Here is a 27978-nt window from a genome sequence, read left to right on the forward strand (position 1 = left end):
CTCGGGAAGGAGCCGCCCCGCTCTCTGCGGGACTCGCCCGCCCTTTCGGTTTCGCTTCCACTGAGCGGGCGGTGCTGCGGGAAACGAAACTTCGTGCGGCGCCGGGCTGGGCTGCACCGCTCTGGCTGTTGGAGCTGCGGGTCTTGGAGCTTCTGCTGCGGCTCGCAGGTAAGCGGCGGGGAGGGCGGGCAGGGGATCCAGCGGGTTCCACGGAGCGGCGCTGGCCCGAGGCGCTCGGCGGGCGGGAGCCAGAGTTCAGCTTTGGACAGTGAGGCTGAACCTGCCCGTCATCGCGGTTTGAAGAGGTATGTTCAAGTGCCGCTAGGCTCCCCTCTCAAGGAAGCGATTCTAATTCTGGAGAAACGTAACTGATTATTCTACCCCCACAGAATCAAGCGAATGTTTCTGTCTTTTCCTGTCAAGAAATCTGCTAGGAAATCTTCTCTAATCACTAAGTTCTCTGCTCTGCTTTCTAAAATTGTTATTCCAAGCAATGACTCTTCAAAAACTGTGGCAGATTAACCATTCGAATTAGATATTCGAATTAATTTTCTATGAACTTTGTTACTGGCACCAGTTTTCTATTTTACATCACAGCAGTGATCTACCAGGAGTAGGGGCTGTCTCTATTCTATGCTTAGAGGCACAGACAAATTTTTGATTGTTACTTTGCAGAATCTGAGATTGCGCCAAAATGGATCTTGAATGTATGGAGAAGATCAACCATTACTGTCAAATAAATAAACTTACACTGCTTTATGACCCTGCTGGGATGACTGGCCCATCTCACGATCCTGAGTAAGTTCACTATGCATGTCAATAACCAGAGGGGCTCTTCCTGTGATGAACAAACTGGACAAAGGTTGCAGTCATAAAAGTTAATTTGCTAAAAGAATATATGCAGCAAGAGAGCTGATTGAAACCATAAATTGAGTGGTAGATGCACGGGGAGGACATGGTGTGATAGAGTTTGGGAAGAAAACTGATTTCAAAGATGATAGCTCTTTTTCGTAAAGCAACAACAATGCACTTGTTACTAGTAACTATATTTCGAGTATGTTATGCATCTGCCATAAAATCTCTCAGGAGGTGGGTTGAGTTGCAGCATGTAGTTCAGTTTATGATCTATGGTAACTTAAGTACTTTGATTTCTCTTTAGTTTTACAAAGCATTGTTGATGCCTAACCATAAAGGTTGAGTGTATATTAATTGATTGTGTACCAATGTGCTTAATGTGTAGTTTGTTTTTGAACATCTGTTCAGAAAAGAGAACAGAAAACGGTCTTTTACCTAAGAAGTTTTGTTTTCCCTTTAAGAGACAATTACAGGTGATGGAACATACTTTATTTTTTTTAACACAGATATAGTGTTTTGCTATTTTTTTTGCTTGCCAAATATCGTAGATACTCAAGATCTATAGTGTTTCCTTGTGTGATTTCTTTTTTTTTTTTTTACTAGTTTGCATGAGGACAAGCCTTATGCTAATAACTGATATGTCTTTTAATGTCTTGCATGTTGTAGACACCCAGCACTGTTTACACAGACTTATTCTTAGACCTGACTATAGTACTAGAATAAATTAAAGAGTATTATCTGTGTCTCAAATGTTAATCAGTTATCTTAATTTTTTTCCCCGTGTGGCTCATGTAACTCAAAAAGTAACCTTTATTGCAGTAACGGCCACAGCTTTGGTCACAGAGCTACGTTTTTGTGCTTCAAAAGTCGCAGCACGTGACTGACAGAATTTATACACATTCTAAATCTGTGCTTTTTCGTATTTTTCCGTGTGCTCTGCTACATTCACAAATACAGTTCAGCCCGTTGTGTGACAGTGGTATCTAGGAAAATCCTAGATAACCTGGCCTATTTCGAGGATACAATGTAAAGTGTCTGGCTTCAGTGATGCCTGGAGTAAACCTCCTTCAGTGCCTTGGTGATGCTCTTTCCCAGTGCTCTGCCTGCTAATGGGACACACTGGCCACTGCTGGTACTGAGCTGGCTCCCTAACTCTTCTGTGCTGTGTTTTATCTCATGCAGTTGTTTGAGACATGGTGCTGAAATAGCTGGTGCTGTAGCTGCTTCAAGTACAATGTCTGACAGGGTCAAGGCCGAACACAGTTTAAAAAGGTTGAGAGAACCCAGGTGGCCCTGTCCTGACTGGCTGCAAGCTTTCTCGAGCTGGGAATGCAGTGTGTGTAAAACTAAGCCAGTCCTGCCTAAACCTAGCAAATCTGGGAATTGCTTATTATCTCAGGGTTCATGGTGAATAATTATGACTGTACATTTGGAACCAACTCATGTAACGTTCATTCAGCTCAGCTAATTAACTCATTGGTCATTGACTGCACATTTCTTCAGGATGCTTAAACAAAAGGGTGAATTTTTGATGCAATATAATAACTGAATGTGTGTAGTATTCAGCATTTAGGTGTGGGTTGACTAACAAACCCTTTCCTAAAGAATGATCTTTCTTTCATATGTTTGTTTGTTCGTTTGTTTGTTTGCTGTTTCCTGTGTGTAGAGTATGTGGCACACTATCATGTGCCTTGTCCTACTATTTGCCTCCTTAAGGTTTCTTGTTAAACCTTGCTTACACAATGAGTGCAAGCACTATTCTACATCTGCATTTCTTTCCATGCAAACATTTCATTAAAGGGAAATGGAGAATGAAATTTGGGAATAATGGAAAAAGTGAATTCCTGAAGTCATTGCACTATTTGACAATTTATCCCACGGAGAAACTTATGGTGTTATACCTGGACTGTTTTGTTGTGTGAATCCATCTTGTTGGCTGTGAGCATCTATATGCTCCACTGCACTCTGAAGCACTGGCTTACCCTGAGGCTCTAACAGTCACTTTAACTTGTTGCAAGTTTGTGCTGCTGCCAAAGGCAGAAATCTGGTTGTTTTATCCTCTGTTGCCTTTTGTGCAAAGGCAGTAGCAGAAACATTAGGGGATTTGCAGCTGCAGGACAGGTTGGATCTGGATAAGGACTGATTTATCTGAATCCAACCATTTCTTATTAGGGCACTGTGGGGGGTTGACCTCAGGCAGCAGTGAAACTCCCAGCCAGCCACTCACTCACTTCCCCCCAGTGGGACAGGGAGGAGAATCAGAAAGATGAGAGGGAGAAAACTTGTGGAGTGAGATAAAGACAGTTTAACAGATGAAGCAAAGCTATATGTGTGACCAAAGCAAAATAAGGAATTTGCTTACTGCTTCCCATCGGCAGGCAGATGTTTAGCTCTTTCCATGTAAGTGGGGCTTCATGCCCAATGGTTACTTGGGAAGTATAACTATAACCTCAAATGTTGCCTCTTCCTCCATCTCCAAGCTTTTATTGCTGAAAGTGATGCCGTGTGGCATGTAATATCCATCTGGTCAGCCGCCTTGGTTGTGTCTTTTCCCAGCTTCTCACATATCCCCCCTACTTACTGGAAGGCCAGAGTGGGGAAAAAAGAAAAAGACCTGGTGCTGTGCAAACACTGTTTAGCAATAGGTAAAACACTGTTATCAACCTTGATTTAGTCCTATATCCACAACATACCACCATTCCAGTTGCTCTGAAGAAAGTTAACTCCATCCCAGCCAGATCCACTATAGTTAGTCCTGAGCTGCATCAGACTCCCATTTTGACCCATGGAATTGCTGTATGGGAAGCAGCATGTGCACAGTTGTGCGATGGAGGGATGGAGCAGGAAGGGATCAGGACCTGAGTGTGGAGGGGTATGACTGGGTGGTGGTTTTTTGTTTGTTTTGTTTGGGTTTTTTTTGTTTTTCTTTCTTTTGTTTGCATTTTTTTTTGCTTGTTTGTTGTTTGTGGCTGTCTTTAAATTCATCTTTTGCAAAGCACCAGACACAGTTTTTGCACTTACTAAGTAGTGTATATTACAGGGTATTAAAAGTGAATGCAATGTCACATCTGGTTTCATGAAATCAAGATTAGCTAATCTTTCCTCTCCGTACAGTTTTGCAGTGCTGAGATGTGTCCTGGTGTTAGGGCCTCGCAACTTTTCTTGTAAAAATACTGACCTCATGCACTCTCTTGCTTTTAAAAATTTAAATAATTTTGCTTTTAAAAAGCAGCTAAGCAGTTAAACATACTGTTAGAACTAATAAAGTACATGCATTTGTGACTGGGGGGGAAACACTTTAATATATTTATACTAAAGAATTATGATAACCAGGAGTTGGATATAATAAAAACACAGAAACAGTTCAATACCTCACAGTATATTATTGTAGATAATAAACCCAAAGTTTAATCTGAGAAGGTTATTAAGTATATATGAGGCAAAATGTAACAATGCTTTAGAAAAGTTTCCTTCATTGCAGGTTCACAATTGTGGTCAAACTAAATGGTGTGGAATATGGTACAGGCACTGGTAAAAGTAAGAAAGAAGCAAAAAGAGTAGCAGCAAAAAAAACGTGGGAAATGATTGAGAAACAGGTGAGTAAATAGCAGGAGTAAGTTTTGGGGTTTTTTTTGGCTAGTAAAGGTTTCAGATGAATGTCTCAAAGTAGACTATCAATAAAATGTCATTTTTTTTTTAATTTGGAAAAGTTTCCAATTACTTAAGTTATCTTTGTTCTGTCTTATTAAGCACTTTTCTACCTTTTACCACTGAATTATTTTTCTTATTATTCTACTACAGGGTTGATATGTAGTATTGTGAGTGTTTCCTCCTCTGTTGTTATAGGAGGATGAGGAAATGTATTTGCCTTTGTTAAGCTGCCTTGGTGTATCCAGAGGGGACAGTGGTCCCTTTTCATCTAGACAACTGTTCAGTAATTCAGTGTCCTCAACACATTTGCAGGGCATTGCCCAGTATGTCTGTTACCACTTCACTAATGAAATTACTTCCTTTCACTTGCTCTGATTCATCCTTATTTCCTTGTCATTACATTCTTTACATTTTAACTGGTTATATACTCTATCCTTGATTAAGTTGAGGTTTGAATTTTGCTCCCCAATGTTCTGCCAAGTGTTTTGTGATAGCCATTCTTTTCTTTTTGACTTTGAATGCTTCTTAGCACTTTTTGAGAGAAATCTTTCCTTACCTGTTTCCGTATGATTTTTATTGTGTCACCGTCATTACTTTAACACAATTGCAGCATGTTTGCTAATATATTAATAATACTGCTTAATCATGAGACAGCTGAAAAGTCCTGCTTTCTCCTCTCCTGCATACACAGGAGCGTTTGCAACCTTTGCTAAATGGCAGCATCAGCAACATCCTGATGCTATCCCTTCTTCGCAGCTCATACCCTGTCTTTTCCTAAAAGAAGTGGGTTGTTAAAGACATAGGTGTAGTACTTGCAAAACTGGATTTACATTTCTTTCAAAAAGTAATATTTTAGGGTTAGGATGTTTGTCCTTGGCCACAAGGGACTCCATAAATGCCAACCTAGGATTTCTTATGAGTATTTTGAAAAACTGAGAAACCTTGCAGCTATATTAGATCTTGGGCATTGTTTATCTTAATGTATTTATTAAGCTTAAGTTTTTAAGTTACCTATTTTGTTTGCAGAGTCCTCCAAGTATGGGTGCTGCAGAATCAGCAACAACTCAAACAATCTCATCACCTGAACCAGACAGAAACTATGTCAGTCTACTGAATATTTTTGCACAAAAGACACGGCTAAAAGTTGATTATCCTGAAAGAACTCGTACTGGAGATGCCCATGCTCCCATGTAAGATGTACTTTGTCTTCCTACTTCCTTCTAAGACTTTGTTGTATTTACCAATGCTATCATTAGTTGTCTTCAGCCATGTTAGATGAATCTTTAGAAATACAAATTCAGAGCTGGTCTGGAGAGAATCCAGTGGAGGGCCATTAGGGTGGTTAAGGGGTTGGAGGATATGCCATAGGAGAAGAGGCTAAGAGGACCGAGTGTGTTTAGCTGGGAGAAGAGATTGCATGATGATAAAATGGTAGTCAGTGCTGAAAATCAACAATTTTCTTGGTTGTAGCTCTGGCAACTTTGTGAACCTCTGGGTGTGTGTCTTGGAGACTTCTAGGAATCAAATGCCAAGGAACCTGTTTGTGTCTCTTTGTGTATGTATTGCAGTCAGTGAGTTGTAGAAATGTTCCAGTTAATGACAGGTGCAAGATGATAAAGAACATCTACATATTTTAAGTCTCTTGATAATATCTGCTGGAAAAGTTGTCCTCTCTCATCCTGCAAAATCAGCCATTTTAAAACCTAAACTGCAGATAATTTGTGACAGAGAGTGTGTATGATATATTGCTTTGAGAAGCTCAGCCTTAAAAAGTGCTAAATAGTCACTCTCTAAAAGTGAGTTATCTAAAAGGCACATCAAATTAATTGTCTACCATTATTACTTAGATTAAATATATATTGGTAATACTGTCCTGAAGATGTATATTTCAGATTTCCATTTTATGATGTCAGTTGACTATAGTGTTTAAAATCATTAAATTAAGACTTGTCATATGGGATATAAGACTTGATTCCCTTTTGTATTTGACAGATTTTCTTGTAGCTGTACAATTAGTGGTCAGGTGTATGGAAGGGGCACTGGACCTACTGTAGCTGCTGCAAAACAAGCTGCTGCAAAACAAGCATTTGAGAAGGTAAATAAGAAAGGCTCTCTAACAGTATGTGCTATATTTACTCTTAAGACAGAAGTTTAAATCTTGTATCTTTAATCTTTGAACAGATATCCTTGTATTTAAAAGCATAGTCCATGGATTCCACTAAAGAGGGAAACCACCTATATTTTGGTGTGTTGTTTGGGCTGCAGGATTCTGTTGGTAGAATTTGTTGTGTTTATCTATTCAATTGCTGGATTAAAAAAAATCTAGCAGTTGATATCTCTCTGTATTTCAGAATATGGTCTCCTATGTTGTCATTCAAGGATCCATACTCCATACGTATTAAAAATGTCTAAATCCCGACTAATGTACCGGTTGTCTTCTGTGTGAAGTGCTGTTGAGCTGTCTGGCTATGAACATAAGTCTTTTACTGCCTTCTATTGGATCACAAATCTATTCTGAAATGTGAGAAAAGCAAAAACAGGAATCAGAATCAACAGGATTTGCCTTCTGTAGTGTTTCAAGGCAGAGTGCAGCGAATCAACTGCTGACATCATCCTCTGGAGAGCAGAGCTGTTGTCTTCATCCTGGCAATTGTTATTTCCACATGTGCAAAAAATTTATCAGAATTCCCATACTGATTCAAACCCACTTCTGAAATGCACAGAATATATGAACTAACTTAAATGAAGTGTAGTTTAACTTGAAGGATGGCAGTGTGGGGGAGGGAAGAAATCGTTTTTAAAGTACTTTTTAAATTATTTGGCAGTTACTGTGAATTTTCAATGCTTCTTTTATTGTTGTTTTTAAGTTAACCATGTAATTAATGGCCTGTTATATTTCTAGGATTCTTTCTTAATATTTCCATGTGTTGCAAGCTCATGGACCTTTGCATTTTCATCAAAGTCTGAAATTTACTACCTCAAGCAGAACTCCTGTACCAATTAGTGTAAATTTGGGGTGGGCTTTGGTATGGTTTTAATTTTTATTAATTCTCAGTGATGTCTTTGTAACGGACAAAACGTAACTGCCAAAAAGTAGCAAAAGTCCAATACTCCCAAATTAAAAACATGGGGTTTGTTTGTTCGCTATCGTTGAAACATAAAGCCTGTGGTTTTGTTTCCCTGATACCATGATGGAAAACCATGAAACAAAAAAAAAAAATAGTTTGTTTACTTTTTGTCAGGTTATGGTCTGTATCAATTGTAGGCGTTGCTTTTAATGTTACTTTTATGCTCTTAGGACATAGGTGGAGGGAGGAAGTGAAAGAACCTCTAATAAGTGTTTGGGATATTTTTTTTGTTTTGTAGTCAACCTCAATTTAGTTTTACAGATTTTGCAGTGTTTCCATGCTGAGGACATCGAATGTCAATTTGTGCTCAATTTTCAGTTCTGCTGATTACATTTATCAAAGCCTGTGTATATCACATAGGCATATGCATATATATGCAACAAACAATGAAAATGTTTGCTTTTCATCTTTTACTCTTGCCCTAGTTTTAAACAGAATCCAGACACTTCTGTAAATGTGTCTGTATAGTATGATCACTGTGACAGGGCCCTGTGTTTCCTTTCTCTGGGTGGAATTTGGGTAGATGCCTTTCTTCTTCAGGGCTTTGAATGTCCAGTGCAGTTAAAAACTTCCACTAAGAACCTTGTAATCTTCCCTCTCTGCTCTCTGAATGGCAAGTTTTGCACTAGGGGTTTGATGATGTGATTTTGTTAGACATTTTTGGCTTTTCTTTTTTTCAGGTGGAAACTGAAAAGTCTAATGGCAATTCAATATTTAGCATACATAGTAATTCCTCTCAAGTGCCAACTCAGTCTGATTCAAAGTAAGTTGTGTTCACTGCTGATGTGATAACAAAATGTATTTACTAATCATCTTAGAGGGTTGTGTGATCTAATTCCAAATAAAATATGTCATAGTTTGTTTTATTGCAGTATAAACCCATTTAATTTGAATTTATATTCCTTCAACTTCAGAGCAAAATTTGTTGTACTCATGCAATTTTGAGTCCATATGGATGAGCTTATAATGATTTTAGAGTTTTCTGATATATTTATATTTTGCCATGAGTAGTTCTTTCAGAATAATTTTTACTATGATGTAAATATATTAATCTACCTCATTCAGTAGCATTATTCCATGCCGTTTTGACACTCATTTTCCTATTGTGACACAATTGTGAACTCAGTATAACTCAATTTCAGTACTTTCCTGTGCTCCATATTTTGCTTTCTTCTCTCCCTTTTTTAGTTTTGTTTGTTTGTTTGTTTGTTTGTTTTGGGGTTTTTTTGTTTGTTTTTTTCTTTTTTCAAATCCTAATTTCCACCGAAGGAAAAACTTGCTTAGCGAGAGAAAATGAACATACATGAAGTTTCATTTGTGATTTGGGAACCTTAGGTCAAGCCTTTTGTGTCCAGTGGTTTGGCTGTAGTGCCACAACCCCTTCTTTTATGTTCTTTGTATGTATCTGATTGCTTTATAGTTGCACAATGTTAGAGGTGGCTGTACTACCTTGAAATAAATATCTGTATTTAACCTATTTAAGACTATAATAGAATGTATAACTTAGGGATATTTAGATGTCATAGAATCATATAATATAGAAATATAGGAGTATATTGCAAAGTGGTGTTACTTTAGTAGGTTTCCAGCAGGAAGTTGGTAGTTTAAATCAGTCATGATTGCTAATACTTTCTTATGTTTCGCTTTTAAAAAACTATGTAAATGTTGTTACTGCTTCTTCTCTTGTGGCAGTTTTATTTATGATGGTGTTACTTTTACCTAAAAATAGTCCACTATTTTTCAATAAAGCAGTATTTCCTTTGAAGACTCAGCTCCAATGTTGGTAGAAAAAATGAAAGACATGGCAGTATGTGAAAAGCTTTCACCTTCTCAGGTATAGTATGAAAATGGTCTTCCTCCTAATTACATTTTAGACCATGAATAGGGCAAGCTTCTTGTCAGAATGTAACATCAGTTTGTTCTTTTATCCTTTAATCACTAGAAAACACGTGCATTTTTTCCTAAAAATATTCAGTACATTTTTACTGTTAACCATTAGTCATTTGCCTCTGTACTGTGGACTCAGTTCATGTACTGTTGAAGAAATGGGCAGTACTCCCAAGAAGGAGGATCAAACTAAGCTCAATTTTTTCTGTGGGAACAATGATAAAGTTGTGCATAGCATATGTGAAAAAGTTAAAGCTGAGATATGGCTTCATTCTTATTACATTTTTTACCTAAGGTATGAACATATTTATAGGCAATTCCTAAATACATTCTCAGAAACATTGTAAGCGAACTGTAGAGAAAATATTCAGGTTATTTCAGTTAGGCTTTTTTCTCTTTTCCATGTAGAGAAATGCACAGAGTTCTGCCCTGAAGTCCAAAAGGTATGTGTTTATTTCTAAGTATGTGTTTATTGCTATCTCCTGTAAACTATATTGCAAATCACTTCAGTGTTTCTGTATCTAGTAAAGAAATGTCGCTATTGGGAGGTACATTTCATTTCTTGTCACATGTTAGAAAAATGACTCATTACAAATAATTTTGCTTTTATCCTTTTTACAGAAAATTGGCAGCTAATTTTCCTAATGTAAGAAAAGAGGAAGAGAACAAAAATATGTCAGATTCAGATGAAAGTTTGCCAGATGTGGACATGAATACCAGAAAAGGGAATGGAAATCCACACACTGTTGATAAAATGTAAGAAGGATTTGTTTTTTTAATAATATTTGTATGGCAATTACAGTATGTAGGGATCTAGATTTGTTCCTTTATTTATGACACAAGGAGGGAAAATACTGCTGTAAAAAGAACATTCAAAGAAAATTGGTGTTTGATTTTCCCCCCCCCCCCCCCCCCGGAAATTTCAAATCTAGCATAGAAACTGGCATGCAATGGTATTTAATGCTCATGGTCAAACATCATTTGTATGAAGATGTGAGAGGGTAATTACCCAACATGCCTGCAAGGGTCAGTTTCCCTTGTTTGTTTAATATTCCAGACTATGGTTTAGACCTGTAGATTTGTCAAGTGATTCCTGTAGAATGATATTTCAGCAGATGTATCTGTCAGGATTATTTTTATATCCTGTAAATTTAATATTAAACATAATTGTGCTGCCTTTTTTTTTTTTTTTTTAAGATTTCTTGATAATTTTAAAAATATAGAGCCTATTGGTGAAGGTGGTTTTGGGAATGTTTTCAAGGCAAGATCAAAGTGCGATAAGACAACCTATGCAATCAAACGAGTTGAATTCACAAAGTACGTACTGTATATTTACTTCCACTTTTTATTTTAGGACAACCTTAATCAATATTTTAATACTTTATTTTCTCTCTTTAACAATCCTAGGAGCATTTAAGCAGTTTTCATTATTAATTGTCTATTCTTTCTGGAAAACCGTTTTCTTTATTTCTAAGTGATGCTGAAAATGGCATACGACTTTGTTAATTTTTGCATGTACTGGGATAATTTCTGCTGGAGCTGTAAAAATGTAGATTGGTTAAGTTCTACTTTCCCTGAACACACTAGTGCTCTGGTTGTTAATACTGAAAATGTGTTTGAAGAAAACTTGCTGGTTAGTAAAACATTGAAAACAGCACTGTTACTTTTGATATGTTACATGGAAAATTTACACATCAGTAATGCATAACAACTACAATTAGGGAAAATAGAGAAAAATCCAAGTAATAAGTTTTGTGGTTTGTAGTTGGAAAATGTTTTATATACTATCCATGTAGTCATTATTCTCACACTGTGTTACTTGTTCTTTATAAATCTCAACAGAGAATGATGATCTTAATTTTTTAAGGTAATTATTTGTAACTAGTATCAAGTGGAATATTTTATCAGCAGCTGAAAAAATTAATTTCTTTTAGGCAATCCATTGAAAAATATTTAAGTTGTTGGAGATACTTGTCCTTAAATTGTGTGATGTGTACATTTCCCTTCAGATTCTTGTGTTCTTTGCAAATATATGTTATTTTAATTGGTATTTCAATCCCGAGAACGATACTAAAAACGTTCAACTGATCCTTCAAGTGACGACTGCTGGTCTGCTTATGGGTTTGAACTTGCTTCACTAGGTTACGTTACAACAACGACTGCAGGGCTAATTTAGTAATAGTTCTTCATGAGTATTTATACTGACTTCTCTCTGTATAGACAAACTTCATAGAGGTAGAAACAAAACATGGTTGTTTGCTATATTGTGTTTGGTGACCTAATGTTATTATGCATTGCAACCATCTGCTTTTTTTGAGTGGAGATTTAATTTCTAATATGGTGAAAACATTTTTGCACTTTGAATAACTGAGCAGATGAAAGAAAACTCACTGAATTTCTCACTATGATTTTGAACTTTGAACCTTTATGAAGGCAAATAATATGCTTTGTTTCTAAATTAATGTAAAACTGTCTGTATACTGCTACCTAACTTACTATTACATTGTAATAGGGAAATGCCTTTTTTTTTTTTTTTTTTATTCCTTCCTCTCCTCCTAATAGGAATGTAAGGCGTGAAGCAGAAGGACTTGCAAGACTTACACATGAAAACATAGTGCGGTATCATTGCAGCTGGAAAGGGTACGACCATATAACTAGTCGAGATGCAAGGTAACAACAAATTAGTAGTTTGAACTCACAAACTTGTTTATCATAGTGAATTTTATGTTGTAAAATGAAAGGTTGATGGTTGGTTACCAGTTATTGTACAAATATAAATGCATACACATGCTTATATACTTACTGCTAGGAAAAAAGGCACAGTACTTTCCAGCAGCAGGTTGTATAAAATTAAGTATATTTATACCTTCTTTTGCTTGATTAATAAGATACATTATATAATGTTATATTTCTCTTCTGTCTTAACATATGGAACTTAGTGAATATATAGAGGAGAGTATAGAATGCAGAACTCAAAATTTGGGGCAAAAATTAACAACAGAAACTAAAAGACTTTGACAGCTGGCTGCCTAATTCCCAATCAGAAGCTTCCTTTTTGTAATAAGTACTGGTCAGCCAATAGCTCTTATAGATTTAATTATTTCTTTTAAGTTAGCATTTTAGCCATGATGCCTGTAACAGTTTTGGTTGTTTAGGACAGAAATACAAAATGAAATGCTCTTTAATTTAGAGGTAGTCTTTCAACACTAAGACTTCTGGGAAGACTGTGGTGAGAGTTTTACTTGTAAGTTAGGCTATTAACTTTACAAAGCTTCTGTGGGAAGCTTTTTTTTACCAGCTGTAAATTCATACCCTTCAGATGTGTTGCCATATTTACCTGGAGCCATAAAATATTAATGCATTCAAAATTATGATTGGCATAATATCTCTCCAGTGTGCTCAGTAAATGAGAAATAAAACGGAGGAAAAAAGTCTCGTGTCAAAACCCAATCATTAATATGTTGGAGCCTCAATGTCATGTATGTATTTTACATTGAACAGTTATTATGTCAAAGACAGAAAAAAATAGTACTCAGAGCTGAGGTCCCAGCCTGGAATTAGTACCCTGACCTCAAGGCTACAGAGTCCCGAGCCACCTAATGTTTGTTCTTTCAGTGCCTCAGGCAGCTATATTCCAGGGTACTTAGACCACACAGTGCACATAGGAAAAAGTGGTGCCTGCTCCTCTTCATATTGTCCTTCCCCTTACCAGCTCCAGCCTATCCCATGGGCTGATAGTGAGAGAACTCTTCTGGAAAGTGTGAGGCTGTCAGGGGGGTGAATATCTTTCATCTAGATCTCCAGCTCTCGGAAGGGTTTCTCTAGCAGTCTGATGTCAGAGATGGTCCCGGCACTACGTTCTTGACAGGACAGTCGGAAAGAATGTGATCATTCTGGGTAGGAGAGGAAGGCTGGCTGATGCTGTGTTTGTTGTGTGGAATAGAGAATATCTGCCAGGGACTTGCAGCAGTTCCTACACGTCAAGATGGGAGCCAAGGACAGTGCTATTTCTTCCTATATAAGACATGCCTCTAGGTATGAGTGACATAGAACTTGGGCACTCTGAAAACTTTCAGTGTGAACTAGGAAGCAAGCAAAACATTAGGAGTATTTTCCAGGGGTAGGTAGGAACTGAGCAGGGATTCTTTGGTTTGCAGTCCTATTTATTTATATCTAATCCATATTGGTCTAGGGTCTTTTTTAAAATTAAAGGACTTGCAGATTTTGTTTTGGGGAACTCCAAAAATAATTATTAACAAAAAGGCTTTTTTAAAGAAGAGGAATCTGAAGATCACTGATGACTTAGCAACAATTGTATCTTGCCAATTTTAATATGGTATGTAATTTTCTTTTGAAGCCTGAATTCAGACAAAACAACTCGCTGTCTTTTCATCCAAATGGAATTCTGTGAAAAAGGGACCTTGGAAAAGTGGATTGGAGAGAATAGAGAAGACCAAAACTATCATGAAATGGCACAAAACAAATTTTTACAAATAATGAAAGGAGTGGAATATATTCATTCTGAAAAGTTAATTCATCGAGACCTCAAGGTAAGTAGGATAGGTAATTAAAAAAAAAACAAACCTGAAAAAAGAAGATACTACTTATTAGAATTTTAAAAAAATGTTAAATTGTTATAGTCTTTGTTCACTCTGTTATGTACCCTAGCAGTGTGCCTCTTCAGATATCGTTAGTGATTAATTCTTTTTCAGCAACTGGCTGAAGCTCAGCCTAAAATCAAAAGGTAAACTGGAGGATCTTGGAATGCAATAGTCCAAAAAATCAGTAGTCCTCAGTTAACAGGCACTTTCAGTGTGTTACTGGGTCACAAGACTGCCTATGGGAAAAAGAAAAGTTGAGTCTAGGAAGTTTGCTCTTGCCATTTTGTAAAGGGACAGGTTTATCTGTGCTGTGCTTGGTAAAAACATACTCTAGTTGCTTTTGTCCATGTATGCGTATAAATATTTGAATGTTACAGTTCTGGATAGAATTTCATTCTCTACATGTGCATCTTCATAAGAAGATTTTATTTCAATATAAAGGACAAAGCCTTCAGGGCTTTAATATGGCATATGCCAGAATCAAAGCTGCAGGATAGGTTCAAGCTGATATTTGTGCCTGATAGGACATAATTTGTGCCTGGTAGGAACAGAGCCTTTAAACAGTGTAGCCAGGTATAGGTACTGTATTAAATATGTGTGGGCATGGTTGGACTTGAACAGAACAACTGCATTGGGCATTCTTCACACAAAGATCTCTTCCTGTATCTCCTAGCCTTACGGTCCACTGGAGCCTCTTTGAGTAAAAGATAGCATGAGGCTATTTGGTTTTGTTTTAAAAACATTCCAAAGTGTAGTTTCTTGATCTTCTTTGGGTAACTTCGTTGAAACATTATACGGTTCTGGTTTTAGTTGTTTATCACTTTGTGTTCTGGTTTAGGCTGGGATGGAGTTAATATTTTTTCAGTAGGTGGTACAGTGCTGTGTTCTGGAATCAGGATGAGAATAATGTTGATAATCTAGCCAGGACAGGTGACCCAAACTGCCCAACAGGATATTCCACACTATAGAATGTCATGCCAAGTATATAAACTGGGGGAGGTGGAAGAGAGGCTGATCTGGGTTTGTGGAAAGGGTCTGGCATCAGTCAACAGGTAGTGAGCAATTGCATCATGCATCACTTTTTTTTCCTTGTTTTATTTTGGCTTTTATTACTATCACTATTATTATTTACTATTATTATTATTATATTTTACTTTTGTTTCCATAATTAAACTGTTCTTAACACAATCTAAAAGCTTTACTTTTGATTCTCTCCCTCATTCCACTGTGGGCATGGGGAGTGAGTGAGCAGCTGCGTGGTGCTTAGTTGCCAGCTGGGTGTAAGCCATGACACTTTGTCAAATTTAAAAAAGGGAAGTTCAATGGAAATGTAAAAATGATACTCCGAGACACCTGTAGTAAGCCTTAACTCTGCAATTGACTTACTACAGATGATCCTGCTGTGCCTAGGAGAAACTCTGATTTGAGTGGAATTCCATTAGTGAGCCTAAATACTTTTCCAAGTGTTTTAAATCCAAGGGCTAGGACTGAAGACTGAAAAGCACTTCTGGATATAAAGTATGCACAATGTATTTGAAGAGCATCAAATGATACTTATGACTGAGCTAGTGGAAAAAAAAGGTGCAGGTACTGCAGAATATACTACTTGAAATTTAGTTTGTGGTTTTGAAACTTAATTTAACTTTTTTGTTTCCCACCCCATCAGTTTCTTAATGCTGTTTTCTGTGAACAATTATCAAATTTTATGGGGAACACTTCTGTGGCTGATTATGCTTGATGATAAACCTTGCTCATATGGTGTTTTTTTTTTTTTTTTTTTTTTTTTTTTAATATTAATATATATAGCCTCCGAATATATTCATATCACATGATGATAAAATAAAAATAGGTGACTTCGGTCTTGTGACTCCTGTGGCATATGAGACTCTGACTAAGAACATAGGAACAAAATCATATATGGCACCAGAACAGGTAATTATCCTGCTATATTAGTGTCTCTGTAATTAGATTTGAACTATAAAGTCAGCACTGGATGTTCTAAATCCTAATCTCAGTATTAAAGCAAGTTGCCTTAAGTTCCCTGGTATGACTGTATATGAGGATAACTGTATTCTGGAGAAAGCTGTCTGCCAGTGTGGTAGTGTTTTTTTCTCTGGGCTAACCTACAGTCTGACACTGCATGCTGTAAGGAATGCTTTTGCAAAACCAGGCTGCCAGGCATACGTACTTAAATTTTAATTTAGGACCTCTGTTAACTGTGGCATTTGAGTCCTTCTATTTGTTTCATTATTTGTCACAGGGCAATATTGGCATGTTTTATCTATATAGGTTTGTAGAAGTAAATTTCTGTGTGTTTAAGGTGATACAATAGTCACTAAATAGGTCTGTGGCAGAAAGTGTTAATGACTTACAAGGATATTGAGTAGGGCCAGTCCTGTAGCATCGGGGTGGAAATTTCTGCTGACTTCAAATTTTGCTTTAGGAAGTGTTGCTGTACAGTTGGATTTGATGCTTTTATTGTTCTGGTTCTTATCTTTCTAGTTCGGGGACAGATATGGAAAGGAAGTAGATATTTATGCACTGGGACTAATTTGGTTTGAAATTCTTTCAGCACTTACTAATCATGAGAAAAATGAGGTATGTAATCTTTAAATTTAAAAAAGAACTCTGATATTGTTTTGCCTTGCTGCTGATCACATGTTGATTGCACACTAGAAGGAATCTGTGTATCTAGAGGAGAGTCTCCATTTACATTTCCCCCCTTAATTCATTTCCATAAGGCCTGTAAGTCCTCACACCTTAGTTGAAATGTCATAACTGAAGAAATATTACAGTTTATTTCTCCTGTGTCCTGTTACCTATACATTAAAGCCTGAGTATACTAAAGACTAATGTCAAGCTAAAAAATATATTAAGTTTCTTATAAATCTTTCTGTTTGATCAGAAACTTGAAGCGGATGTTTTCTAATTTTAGAAAATAAAAATTATGAATGGGTGAGTTTTGTCTCTGCCATGCTTGTCTTCACTGCACAGTGGAGTAAGAACAAGGTTTCCACCAAGGCAAAACACTTGCACTTTTTCAAAATGAAAATGAAAGTGATTTGGAATAAGTAGCTTTAAGCGAAAAAGATGTTACTTCAAAAAGAAACTCAGTGTTACTTAAGCTTTTTTTTTTAAAGGCAACTTTTACACATCTTGAGTTTTTTACTGCTACTTCGTACATTATTATTGTTACAGCTCATATGCACAAACCTAAATGTTTCTAGGACAGTGATGTAGCTGCTGGGTGTCTTGTCTAAAGTAACAGTGGTCAGAACAAGAAGGCTTTGAACACTGTTAGCTGGATCCTTTTACCAGTATGAGAAAATCATACCAGCGTGTCTTTTCAAGCTGGTTCTATTCAGCCACCTTGCAGTACCTCCTAAGATACTTTGTTCCTGCTCACAGCTGACTGCAAATGCATGCACAGTCCCATGGAATTTACAGTTGGAAAGGCATTATTTATCATTTCCCTAAGTATCAAAATCTTGAGCACTGTAGGCAGGTACACGGATGGAAAGTCTAGGATGGTCTTCAGCTGCTCCATTACCTTAGAAAGTAATTTCACTTAATGGAGCATGATGAACTTTCAGCTGGCAAGCCCTGCTGAAAGAACATCATGTTGATGATTATTTTGTGTTGAGTAACTGGTTCAGCTGACCCTACCAGCAGGTAGGGTCACAGGCATAAGGCTACTGCTGAAGAGTAGGGAAAAAGCTTGGAAGTTGGTGGGAGCTGTTGTTTTACTGGATACTGGTTGTAAGGGCTTGGTACATCAGGGGCATAGGATCCATAAGTCTAGCTAATGATTCAGGATGCATAGCTAAGTGTAAGAACAAAACTATCATCTTTAGGCAGACATTACACTAGTTAACAAAAAACGAATTGAGTAGACTGCTCTTTTTACCCAGGAAGCTACATCATGGCAGAATCACAAAATGGGTAAGGTTGGAAGGGACCATTACAGCTCACCTAGTCCAACCTATCTGCTCAAGCAGGGTCTCCTAGAGCATGTTACTCGGGCTTATGTCCATAATATCTCCAGTGAGGGAGACTCCACAACCGCTCTGAGTAATCTGTTTTGGTGCTTGGTCACCTGCACAGTAAAGAAATTCTTTCCTCATGTTCATGTGGAATTTCCTGTGCATCAGTTTCTGCCTGCTGCCTCTTGTCCTATTGCTCAGCACCACCGAGAAGAAACTGGCTCCATTCTCTTGACGCCCTCCCTTTACATACTTATAGACATTGAGGAGATCCCCTCTCAGTCATCTCTTCTGGAGGCTGAACAGGCACCGGTGCCTCTGTCTTTCCTACAGTCCCTTAATTATATTACCTTCCACGGGACCTGCTCTAGAAGCTCCCTATCTCCTTTGTACTGAGGATGTCTGAACTGGACACAGCACTCAAGATATGCCTCACCAGGGCTGAATAGAGGGGAAGGCACCTCCCCTGACCTGCTGGCAATGCTTTTCCTAACGCACTCCAGGATACCATTGGCCTTCTTGGCCCACCAGGGCACACTGCTGGCTCAGGGACAGCCTGTCGTCCACCAGGACCCTGAGGTCCTCTGCAGAGCTGCTTTCCAGCAGGTCAGCACTCAGCCTGTACCAGTGTCTGGGGTTATTCCTCCCAGGCGCAGAACCCTGAATTTGCCTTTATTGAATTTTAGAAGGTTCTTCCCTGCCCATCTCTCCAACATGTCAAGGTCCTTCTGAAGGGCTGCACAGCCCTCGGGGGTATTGGCCACTCCCTCCAGCTTTGTGTCATCAGCGACCTTGCTGAGGAGACATCTGCCCCTCCATCCCACTCACTGACGAACAAGTGAAACGATACCGGACCCAGTATCCACTTTTAGGGGACTAGTCCCTGTAGTCTCCCAGCTAGACCCTCTGCCACTGTGCACTATACTGTGGAATCTGCCGTTTAGCCAGCTCTCAATCCACCTCACCATCCACTCATCCAGCCTGCAATTCCTGCGCTTGCCTCTGAGGATGTTGAGAGAGACAGTGTCATACAGGAAAAAAAAAAAAGTTACCCAAACCCGGTTTCTAAAGCATCTAATTAGAAATCCTCTATATGTTAGCTGCTTTGAACTCCACATAGCATTTTTGGCAGTGACATACTTCAGTTCAGTGTGTAGTACTGAACATGGAAGCACACCTGCTTGGCTTGCAAACAGCAACATCCAAAGTAGGAAATTCAGTTGTCTTGCTTTTTTCTTTTCTTTCAATGTGGTTAGATGACATAAATCCACTACTTTTAAATTAAGGAAAGAAGGATAATGATTCTGAAATAGAGAGAACTGCTGAAACAAACACATCATTGTAGAGTGCAAAGCTTTTAAGCTTAGAAAGGAACAATAGTTGATGAAAAGTCCATAAAACCAAAACAATGTAGAACTAAATGGAAGAAACTTTCAAACTGTATACAGTTACTTACTTTCTTGTAGATTTGTGGTTTCCTAATTACTTCAGTAAACTATATGGGTCATAAGGTAGACATGTAAAATATAATCAAAGAAAGCATACTAAAACTGTTCTCTTTTATGAATTTCAGGTATGGCCTTCTGTTAGAGAAGGTAATTTTCCAGAGAGTTTCACCAACCAATTTCCACCAAAGGTATGGGATTTTAATACATTATTTTGATTACTTTATTTACTAAAAGAAATAAAAATCTATTGACATTTAAATTTTTTTGCAGGCATCCATAATCAAAAAGATGCTTTCAACAGACCCTTTGAAGAGACCCTCTGCAACTCGAATACTTGACCTTGTTAAGTCTGTTGATAAAGAGAAGTCACCTAAAAATTACACTTGTTAAATGCCCTTTTAAAAGGCTTTCAGACTCTGTTTAAATCCAGAGTTTCATGGATTTATTAAAACTGACAACATAACAATAGATGTGAGAAGCAACAGCAACACTTGGGGTATGTCTTTTCCTTGGTGCTTTGCCTTCCTGCCACTGTCGAGTCTGTCAGCTCGAAGGCCACATCACCATTCGTGTCCATTGGCTGCAGACCAGGACTGGATACTTCTGCAAGGAATCACTTGCAATTTTTACCTGAAAATACAGGTTGTGGATGAGCTGAACTGTATTCTACAAATAAGTAAAAGAACCTAGTCCTTTTCTGTTAGAAGATTATGTTGATGGGCTTAAGTGCTAACTGGCCTGTGGCAAATCCCTGGATGTGGTGCTGCATCCATTATTCTTTGAGGTTATCTATTGCTTTCTGTGGAAGAAGTGCTGTCTTCTGGTATGTGACTCAAACCTTTCTGATTTTTCAGTGATACTTTTAATAATTACTGGAATGCTCCCTTTAAAACTAAGACTAGTCTTGGTAGAAAAGATACTAGGAATAGGCATGGGCTATTCACTGAATTTCAGTACTGTAAGGTGAGCTTTCTTATCTGTTTACATCTGTTGATGACCTAGCACCTTCAGTGCTCTAAAATTTAATAAGATATACTTTTAGAGTAGGCATTTATTAAGAATTTAAATGTTAAATGTTCAGCTTCTAGGAAATCTACTTGAGAAAGTTCTAAACTTCTGAAAAACTTGGGTTTCGATGGTTTGGTTTTATTTTTTTGAAAGGAACACTTAAGGTGCTATTAATATAGCAAAATTCTCCAGACTTTCCTCAGTAGTAATCATTTGAAGTCCTATGCTGAGAGAGGACTTTTTACATTCCTTCCTATGCTGCTAGGTTTTAATCCCTATTATAATACTGAGGAATGCCTAACCCTTAATTCAGTGTACTGAATACCTCTGGTGCTTCCACTGTCAGCCCCACAAAAGTTAGCAGCAGTTTTTCTGTTACTCTTCACTTATATACTTCAAAGAGTTCAGAGTTGCCTGAACTCAAAGTATTGTGTGTGCAGTGGTGGGGAGCAGGGCGAAAAGACAGGCATGTTAGTCCTTCCAACTGCTTGCCTTTGAGCTGTATCTTGTCGAACTGTTCATTGCTGTAGAGCCAATGTAACTCTATAAGGGCAAATGAAGAGAGATTTCTAATCAGAAAAATAGGTCAAGTACTGTATGCCTTTCCTGAAATGTTAAATGGGTTCAACGTGGGTGATTGCTTAAAAGGAATAATGTAAATTAATGCTTGCTAATTTTCATAATCTTATGCAAATTATTGCTGTTCTACTGTGAGTACTTGTTGCTAAATAAGAATCTGAATGTACATACTTTTGTAAGGCCTTAAGCAGTTCTGGGTTTTTTTCTCATTATCATGAATCATACATATAGAATCATAGAATGCTTTGGGTTGGAAGGGACCTTAAAGATCATCCAGTTCCAACCCCACTGCCCTGGGCAGGCACACCTTTCACTAGACTAGATTGCCTTGAACACTACCAGGGATGGGGCATCCACAGCTTCTCTGGGCTACTTACTCCAGTGCCTCACCACCCTCACAGTAAAGAATTTCTTCCTAATATCTAATCTAAACCTGCACACTTCCAGTTTGAAGCCATTCCCTTCCTCATCCTACATGACATGCCCTTGTAAAAGTCCCTCTCCAGCTCTCTTGTATGTTCCCCTGGATGGCTGCTGTAAGGTCCTCCCAGAGCCCTCCCATGGGCTAATTAGTATTTCTTTGCAGTGGTCAAGATCTGTGAGAAATTATATCCTCACTCACATATATTACTAGTTACTACCCACTTTCTCTTCTCTTTTACCCATTGAGGTATAATTGCCATATATGATTTTACTAGATCTTTAAGGCCTTTTCCAAACTAAACAATTCTATGATTCTATAAAGCTATTCATAATATGGGGGTGGATATGTGACAATCTTTTGTCTGAATATCCTTTACAGTTTTTGGACAGAGCACCAGTTATCTTCTTCTTGTTACGTAATATCGAGCTTGCCCCAGTAGTTTTGATACATTTTTCCTCAACAGTATTTGTATACTTTAGCAGTACCTTTTTATTAATGGCTACTTACAGTAGCAACTTCTGTTTCCTAAAAATAAAAGTTCTACTAAAATGTATTTTTATATTAAGAAAATGAAAACCCAACATCATGATCTAGTTTTCTTTAGTTATGTAAAATATGCACCTTCACATACAACAGAATATTGGTTCAAATAACATCACTGTAATATTTCACAAACTTCTTTTTTTCCCCACCAAGTTTAAGATAGTAAGCAAAAAGAATCTGATATTTAGTCATATCCATAAAGATGAAAACCCCTGTTTAACACATTATACAACAAAGGGACTAGCCAATATTTATTCCCTTACTCAGACTTGAATTTTATTATTGGCTGATCTTGTTCAGTTGGGCGGGGCATAAAAAAAGATGTGGAAGTCTTAACCTACCTCTCAATTATGGTAGTTCAATTATAAATATAAAGTTTTAATTCCTATTAAACTGTGCATCGAACAGAAAATGTGAGTTTAACCTGTCAACCTAACTCTTCTTCTTTGGTGTGAATTCTTGAGTATAACACGGCTCCAAACCTTCTAAAAGATATTATGGATTATACATACTTACTTAGGACTCCTTCCTTTAGAAAGGTTTTAGTCATGATCTGCAGCACTGTCTCCAGGACAGTTTGAAGATAAATCTTCAGAGTCTAAAGGATAAGCAGAGAGAAAGTGAGTAATTCCAGCTCAGAGGAGAAAAAATGATTACTAGAAATATTTGCAGAATCCATGTAAAACAGATTAAATAGAATTCAAGATTTACAAGATATTAACTTCCAAATTTGTTTTAAAACAAGGAAAAAAATTCCATCCTCTTTGGTGCAGTGGAAATGTATAGTTTTCTAATTGTTTCAGAAACATAGTATTAAATATCTGAATTTTGTTTTCTCAAAACTAAATTAATACAAATAGAAATTCAAATACATTTCAATATGGTTGGCTGTGTTTTGTTGTGTACTTTTTCATTTGTTTTTGGTTTTGGGTTTTTTTGCTTGTTTCATTTTTTGTGGGATTTTTTTGTTTGTTTAGTTTGGTTGTGGGGTTTTTTTGTGCATGTAAACCTAAAAATTGCCTTACAATCAAAATGTACAAAGCTTTATGCAAAACCAGTAGCCTGTAAGATAAATTTGCTATGTAAATTTAAAATACTGCCATAAGAGAAACACAAGGGATATTATCTACTATTTGAGCTGCATAAGCAAAGCAAAACACAAAAGACTGGCTTACTCTCACCTTCATAGGTTGTTCCACACCAAATGCAATAAAAGTGTTCTTTTCTCAAGTAGGCTGTCAGGATGTGTAGCTTTTCTGATACCTAGAGATATATACAGGAATGCAATGATCTGGGGCTCACATGACAAACATCAATTTAAGCTACTGGTTTGCTAAAATAAATTTTTAACCTTTTGCTATTGAAAAGCTACACAACACTGTAGCTCAGTAAGACATGAAGTTTTCCAAATCAGTAGAATAGGGCACAGGAATTCATCATCTCTGGAAAATTAATGGCTGTTGTTTGCTCATCCTTCTTTCTAGCTAAGTAATCTGCACTAAAGAGAGCTACCTAAAAACATTACTTAGCTACCCGATTTCAAGTATACAGTATCTTTTGTGGATTTTTTCACACCTAATCTCTGACTGTGTAACCTAGTTCTCAAAAATTGTGAATTTCCTGTGTCCAAGCTGAGACGATCTGCAAAGCATTTTCAGAAATTACTCGGTGATTCCAAAATTCAATCTCAGACATCAGATGAGGCATCCAAATTAAAACTCAAAAGCAAGGAACTATGACCTTGCATAGATCAGCCTCAAAACAGATGAGCAATAAATCAGTGGTTTAATGTTTTATATTTTATCATGTAACTGCTATAAGAATCACTGCTTTGAGATTGCAAAGAGGCCCTTCACTACAGCTTGGAAAATGACATGTATACATATATGGCTTATATATATATGTATACATACATACTGTTTAAGGGATTATTGAATTTAATTCTGAATCAAGCCATTAATTTAGTTGCAGAACTTACACTTAAGTCTGAGCTTGTGCATTCATCTTCCTTGTCTTCCTCATCCTTTTTGTCTTCCTCTTCAGGTTCCATCCAAAACCAAGTCTCTTTGGGAACTTCAATGTCCTTAAATAATGAGGGATTTAAATTGATGTTATCTGCCTTTGTAGGTTTTCTTGTAAGGTGCCAAATAAAACCAGTTTCTAGAAGGTGAGGTGTTAAGTTTTAAAACTTGCATGTATAGTAGAACCAAGGATTACTAAAGCTGTAGTGAGAAACTAAGTACAGCAATCCACAAGAAGGATTATTCACTTTTTTTTTAAATGATGAAATGCATGCTAGTCTATTCCATCTGTGTTTGGTACGTGTGAGGCTACATTGCAACATTATCTCACACCAAGGCTGTGAGCAGACACCCATGTTTATCAGTTAAAGACATGCTGCCCCAAGTTATTTTGTCAAGAGATAACATGGTGCTTCCTAATCCACTTCAGGTAATGTTACAGGAAGAAGAGTCAACAACGATTATCTAAGCTTAATTCAAGTGACTTCATCTGAAGAAAACTAAGTAGTATCAAACAATCTCAGCAGAACTTGTGAGGTGGTATTAACCTCTAAAAGGTTCATAGAGCAAAAAAAACCTTGAAGTTTCAAGTGGCAAAAACTTATAGTAGTTCACTCCTATTACCTGCGTTATTCCTTGCAGGTGGAAGGTACTTAAGTTTTGTGAGTTTTTTTGCCGTTGATTACTTAGTTGGATTTTTTGTTTAAGTGCTGCTTTGGTGAATCTGCTAATTCCCTCAATGATGATTCCCATCCTTAGAGACACTAAAGAGCTGCCTGGACATGGTCCTGGACAACCTGCTTTAGGTGACCCTGCTTGACCAGGAGGGTTGGACAAGATTACCTCCAGAGTCCCTTCCCAACATCAACCTTTGTGTGATGGTGTTGCTTCCTCAGTTGAGGCAAACAGCCCCATCATTTAAGATGGCCTGATACTGAAAGATATGCAAACAGCTCAGAAGTAACTACAAGAATACAGGAGCAAAAACATGGGTCCTCACATAAGATACCATGAAGTTGGTGTGCACCTTCAACTATCTTAATGGTGCAAACATACACTACTTATTTTTTTAAAAGGGCTGAAGTGTTGCCAAACATTAAGACTTCAGGCTAGTTACCCCACAATTTTAGACAACTTCCAAGAATTTCATCACTACTTTGTAGCCTGTATCTCTAACCTATAAGCCTTCCTTCCAACCCCCCAAAAAACCCCACACGTCTCACTTTTTGCATATCTAATTGCTGGCAGGCCCTCTGGCTTTTTCGTAGGTCCCCTTCCATCTTACGTTCTTCTTGTTTGTTTTTGAATCTTATTCTGTGAAGAAAAAGCAGAGAGGTAAATAAGCAGGCAGACACACAGTAAGACATGCATTACAGTCCACAGCTGTAAAATAGAAAAAGTAAGATTCTATTCCTACTGATTTTTTCAGACCATGACAACGTATGAGTTAAGAAGACATTCTGACATTATTTCTGTGGGAGCACACTTTTATTTCTTCAGAATTGTAACTTCAAGATGGTGCTTTTGTGATCATACTACACTGAACACTGTTTCTTCATCAGGTTTTCATAAAACATAAATGTTTCACTAAACATCTGCAAATTATACAGCCTTCTCTAGGCTTTCCTTTTCCACATACTACATGCAGATTGGGAGAAAACAAAACCAGTACAACCTTGACAAATTTACCCCGATTCTTAAAACCATTGTAGCGACATTGCTCAAGATTTTAAATGTAAAATCCAGACAAAGATAGCATGGTTCCCCAATTTAAAAAGTTGAGAAAGGTTAGTATGTATATTGTTTGCATTATTAACAAAAAACTAAATGATGCAGCACATGCTTTTAGCATTGCAGTGTTCATCGACTTTTCCTTTAGAACTGAGAAACAATTACACTGTATTGTAACTCTCACCCTTCATTGAAAACATTCAAAAATAGTAACACAATAAAAGAATAAGTAAACTTGGAGCATAAAGAGAATTGTTTTTTAAACATTGCTTGGAATTCAGTTACATGACTTTACCTGAACTGATCTGCAGCTTGTTCATTTGCTTGTTTTTTCATATGGAGTTTTTGTCTATAGTTTTCCAGTTTTTCTTCAGCTTTTCGCTTTTTTAATTCCTCGTGACCAAGACCACTTCTGCCTATGTTGGTTCAAAAGATGAATGTAACCAGTGGAGAAGCTCTGATACCCAACTAAGTAAATCAGAAAGCATCACAAACCTGTTTTTATGTTCAGAGGAATAGGTTCAACAATGCCTTCTCCTGTGAGAGAAAAAATAAGTCAATTAAAGAAATTAAGTTTTTCTCAAAGTACGATTTGTGCAGTGTATTCAAGTAGGCAAGTTGCTTTTGCCATGAAATATGTAGATTTTCTTGTGATTTTTTTTGGCTGGAAGTTGAAAAATCACAAATTGATATACATTTAGTGCACTACAAATGATGCAGCTGAACTGGAACTCCCTCTCTTTTTTGGCTTGTCTGCTGGGTTCCTAAATGTTTTCTTCAGGACGTGACCCGACTGAAAGAAAATGGTGTTGATGTGACAGGTATAACATGTCTGTGATGAAGACTGCTTTGTTACACCTTCTATAGCATTTTCAGTCTAGAATCTTACAACTTGACAATGATGAAGAATAAAAACAATGTCTGGGCCAGTTCGTTTGCAATTGTCTGCTAGAGACCCAGCACAGCAAGTTACTGATGCCTTGTTTTACTGATTTTACTTCATCTATTTAGGCTTCATAAGGGTAGGACAGTGTGCACAATTTCTTCTGAAGACTCTAAGTTCCAAGAGAGGGGTTGACATTTTTTGGAACACTATTAGCTTTGCAAAACCATCAAAACATCCTTCATGCAATTTCTGTAGGCATGCACATATGGAAGTGCATTTATCGAGCTCCAAATACTGCTCTTCCCTCACATCTCTCAATAGCCTGTACTGTTTTTACTTTGGGTTTAGGGGTTCGCTCTCGTACTTTGCTCTGTCACAACACATTCACAGTTCAGTAACGCTAGGGCTCTCTGAGAGGCACTTACTGACCCTGTCTGCAAGGAAAGTTACGGACAGCTGCAGTCCGTAAATGTAAAGGTACAGCTGAATATAGGCACACACTTCAGAGAGCAACGAGCTTACCGCTTTTGCCAAGGGCCTGGCCGCTCTTGTAGCCCATCTTCTGGAGCAAAGCAAAGCCTTTGTTCTCGTTGCCCAACGCGCTTTTCAACACCAAGTCTCGCCTCTCTTTTTCTTCTTCTTTTATACTCTTTTGCCTGTTCTTCTCATTGGCTTCCTTTTGCTTTTCTTCTTTCTGAATAGCTTCCTTTACCCGCCTTACCATGGGCAAGCCTGGCCTTACATCCTGCCTGGGAGTTAATAATTCCAGCAGATATTAGAGCTTTTCTTAAAACCATAACCCTAAAATCACTTAAAAGCGGGGCAAAAAAAAAGAGCCAGCTACTTACTTAATAAACGAATCAGACATGTAGTCTTCCTCTTCATCTCCCTCCATGTCGGCACGCCAGCCCTGTGCCGGCCCCTTGCCTGTGGACACCGTCAGTACGGCCCACGGGGCATTTTATTTCCCCACAAGGCAGAGCCCACTCTCGCACGGAGAGGCGCCCCCCGCCGCCCCCCGGGTCCTGCGGGACAGGGGGGGCTGATGCACGAACACAAGTGAACCCGCCGGGCCGCCCCCTCCCAAGGCCAGCGCACCCGCGCCCGCCTTCACGCCCTCAGCGCGTTTTACCGCGCTCCGCTACCGCTGCTCCTGCCCAGGACCCTCCGCCGGGGCGCCCACAGAGCCGCGGCCGAGGTGCAGCAAAGGCTGCGGCCGCCGAGAGGAACCGA

At 37.9% G+C, this 27978-nt stretch overlaps 2 protein-coding genes across 6 annotated transcripts; one reads left to right on the forward strand and one right to left on the reverse strand.

Moving 5' to 3' along the window:
• On the forward strand, positions 1-19972 carry EIF2AK2 (eukaryotic translation initiation factor 2 alpha kinase 2). 3 transcript variants are annotated; one of them, XM_027641279.1, is made up of 16 exons: positions 1-168; positions 676-798; positions 4337-4451; positions 5533-5696; positions 6499-6601; positions 8315-8397; positions 9387-9468; positions 9930-9964; positions 10143-10277; positions 10719-10838; positions 12084-12191; positions 13879-14071; positions 15929-16054; positions 16625-16720; positions 19679-19741; positions 19824-19972. In XM_027641279.1, the coding sequence occupies exons 2-16, from the start codon at positions 695-697 to the stop codon at positions 19941-19943; spliced, it is 1647 nt and encodes a 548-aa protein (XP_027497080.1). In that variant the 5' UTR covers positions 1-168; positions 676-694; the 3' UTR covers positions 19944-19972. The 3 variants fall into 3 exon arrangements, with proteins under 3 accessions (XP_027497080.1, XP_027497078.1, XP_027497079.1); XM_027641277.1 differs by having other exon boundaries at positions 2-168; positions 9384-9468; XM_027641278.1 differs by lacking the exon at positions 1-168 and having other exon boundaries at positions 275-798; positions 9384-9468.
• On the reverse strand, positions 19973-27928 carry GPATCH11 (G-patch domain containing 11). Of its 3 annotated transcripts, XR_003527366.1 has the most exons (10): positions 27594-27928; positions 27268-27494; positions 26355-26396; positions 26155-26275; positions 25352-25442; positions 24086-24190; positions 23289-23370; positions 22620-22705; positions 20887-21104; positions 19973-20183 (listed from the first exon to the last, which is right to left on the reverse strand). XR_003527366.1 is itself a non-coding variant. In XM_027641281.1 (9 exons), exons 1-8 carry the CDS (start codon positions 27638-27640, stop codon positions 22650-22652), a joined length of 771 nt encoding a protein of 256 aa, XP_027497082.1. In that variant the 5' UTR covers positions 27641-27928; the 3' UTR covers positions 19973-20156; positions 22620-22649. The 3 variants fall into 3 exon arrangements, 2 of the variants coding, with proteins under 2 accessions (XP_027497082.1, XP_027497081.1); XM_027641281.1 differs by lacking the exon at positions 20887-21104 and having other exon boundaries at positions 19973-20156; XM_027641280.1 differs by lacking the exon at positions 20887-21104 and having other exon boundaries at positions 27594-27927.
• Positions 27929-27978: the final 50 nt, after the last annotated feature.

Source organism: Corapipo altera, unplaced genomic scaffold (genome assembly GCF_003945725.1).
Source record: "Corapipo altera isolate COAL_440 unplaced genomic scaffold, ASM394572v1 48b, whole genome shotgun sequence".
In the NCBI taxonomy this organism is placed as follows: domain Eukaryota; kingdom Metazoa; phylum Chordata; class Aves; order Passeriformes; family Pipridae; genus Corapipo; species Corapipo altera.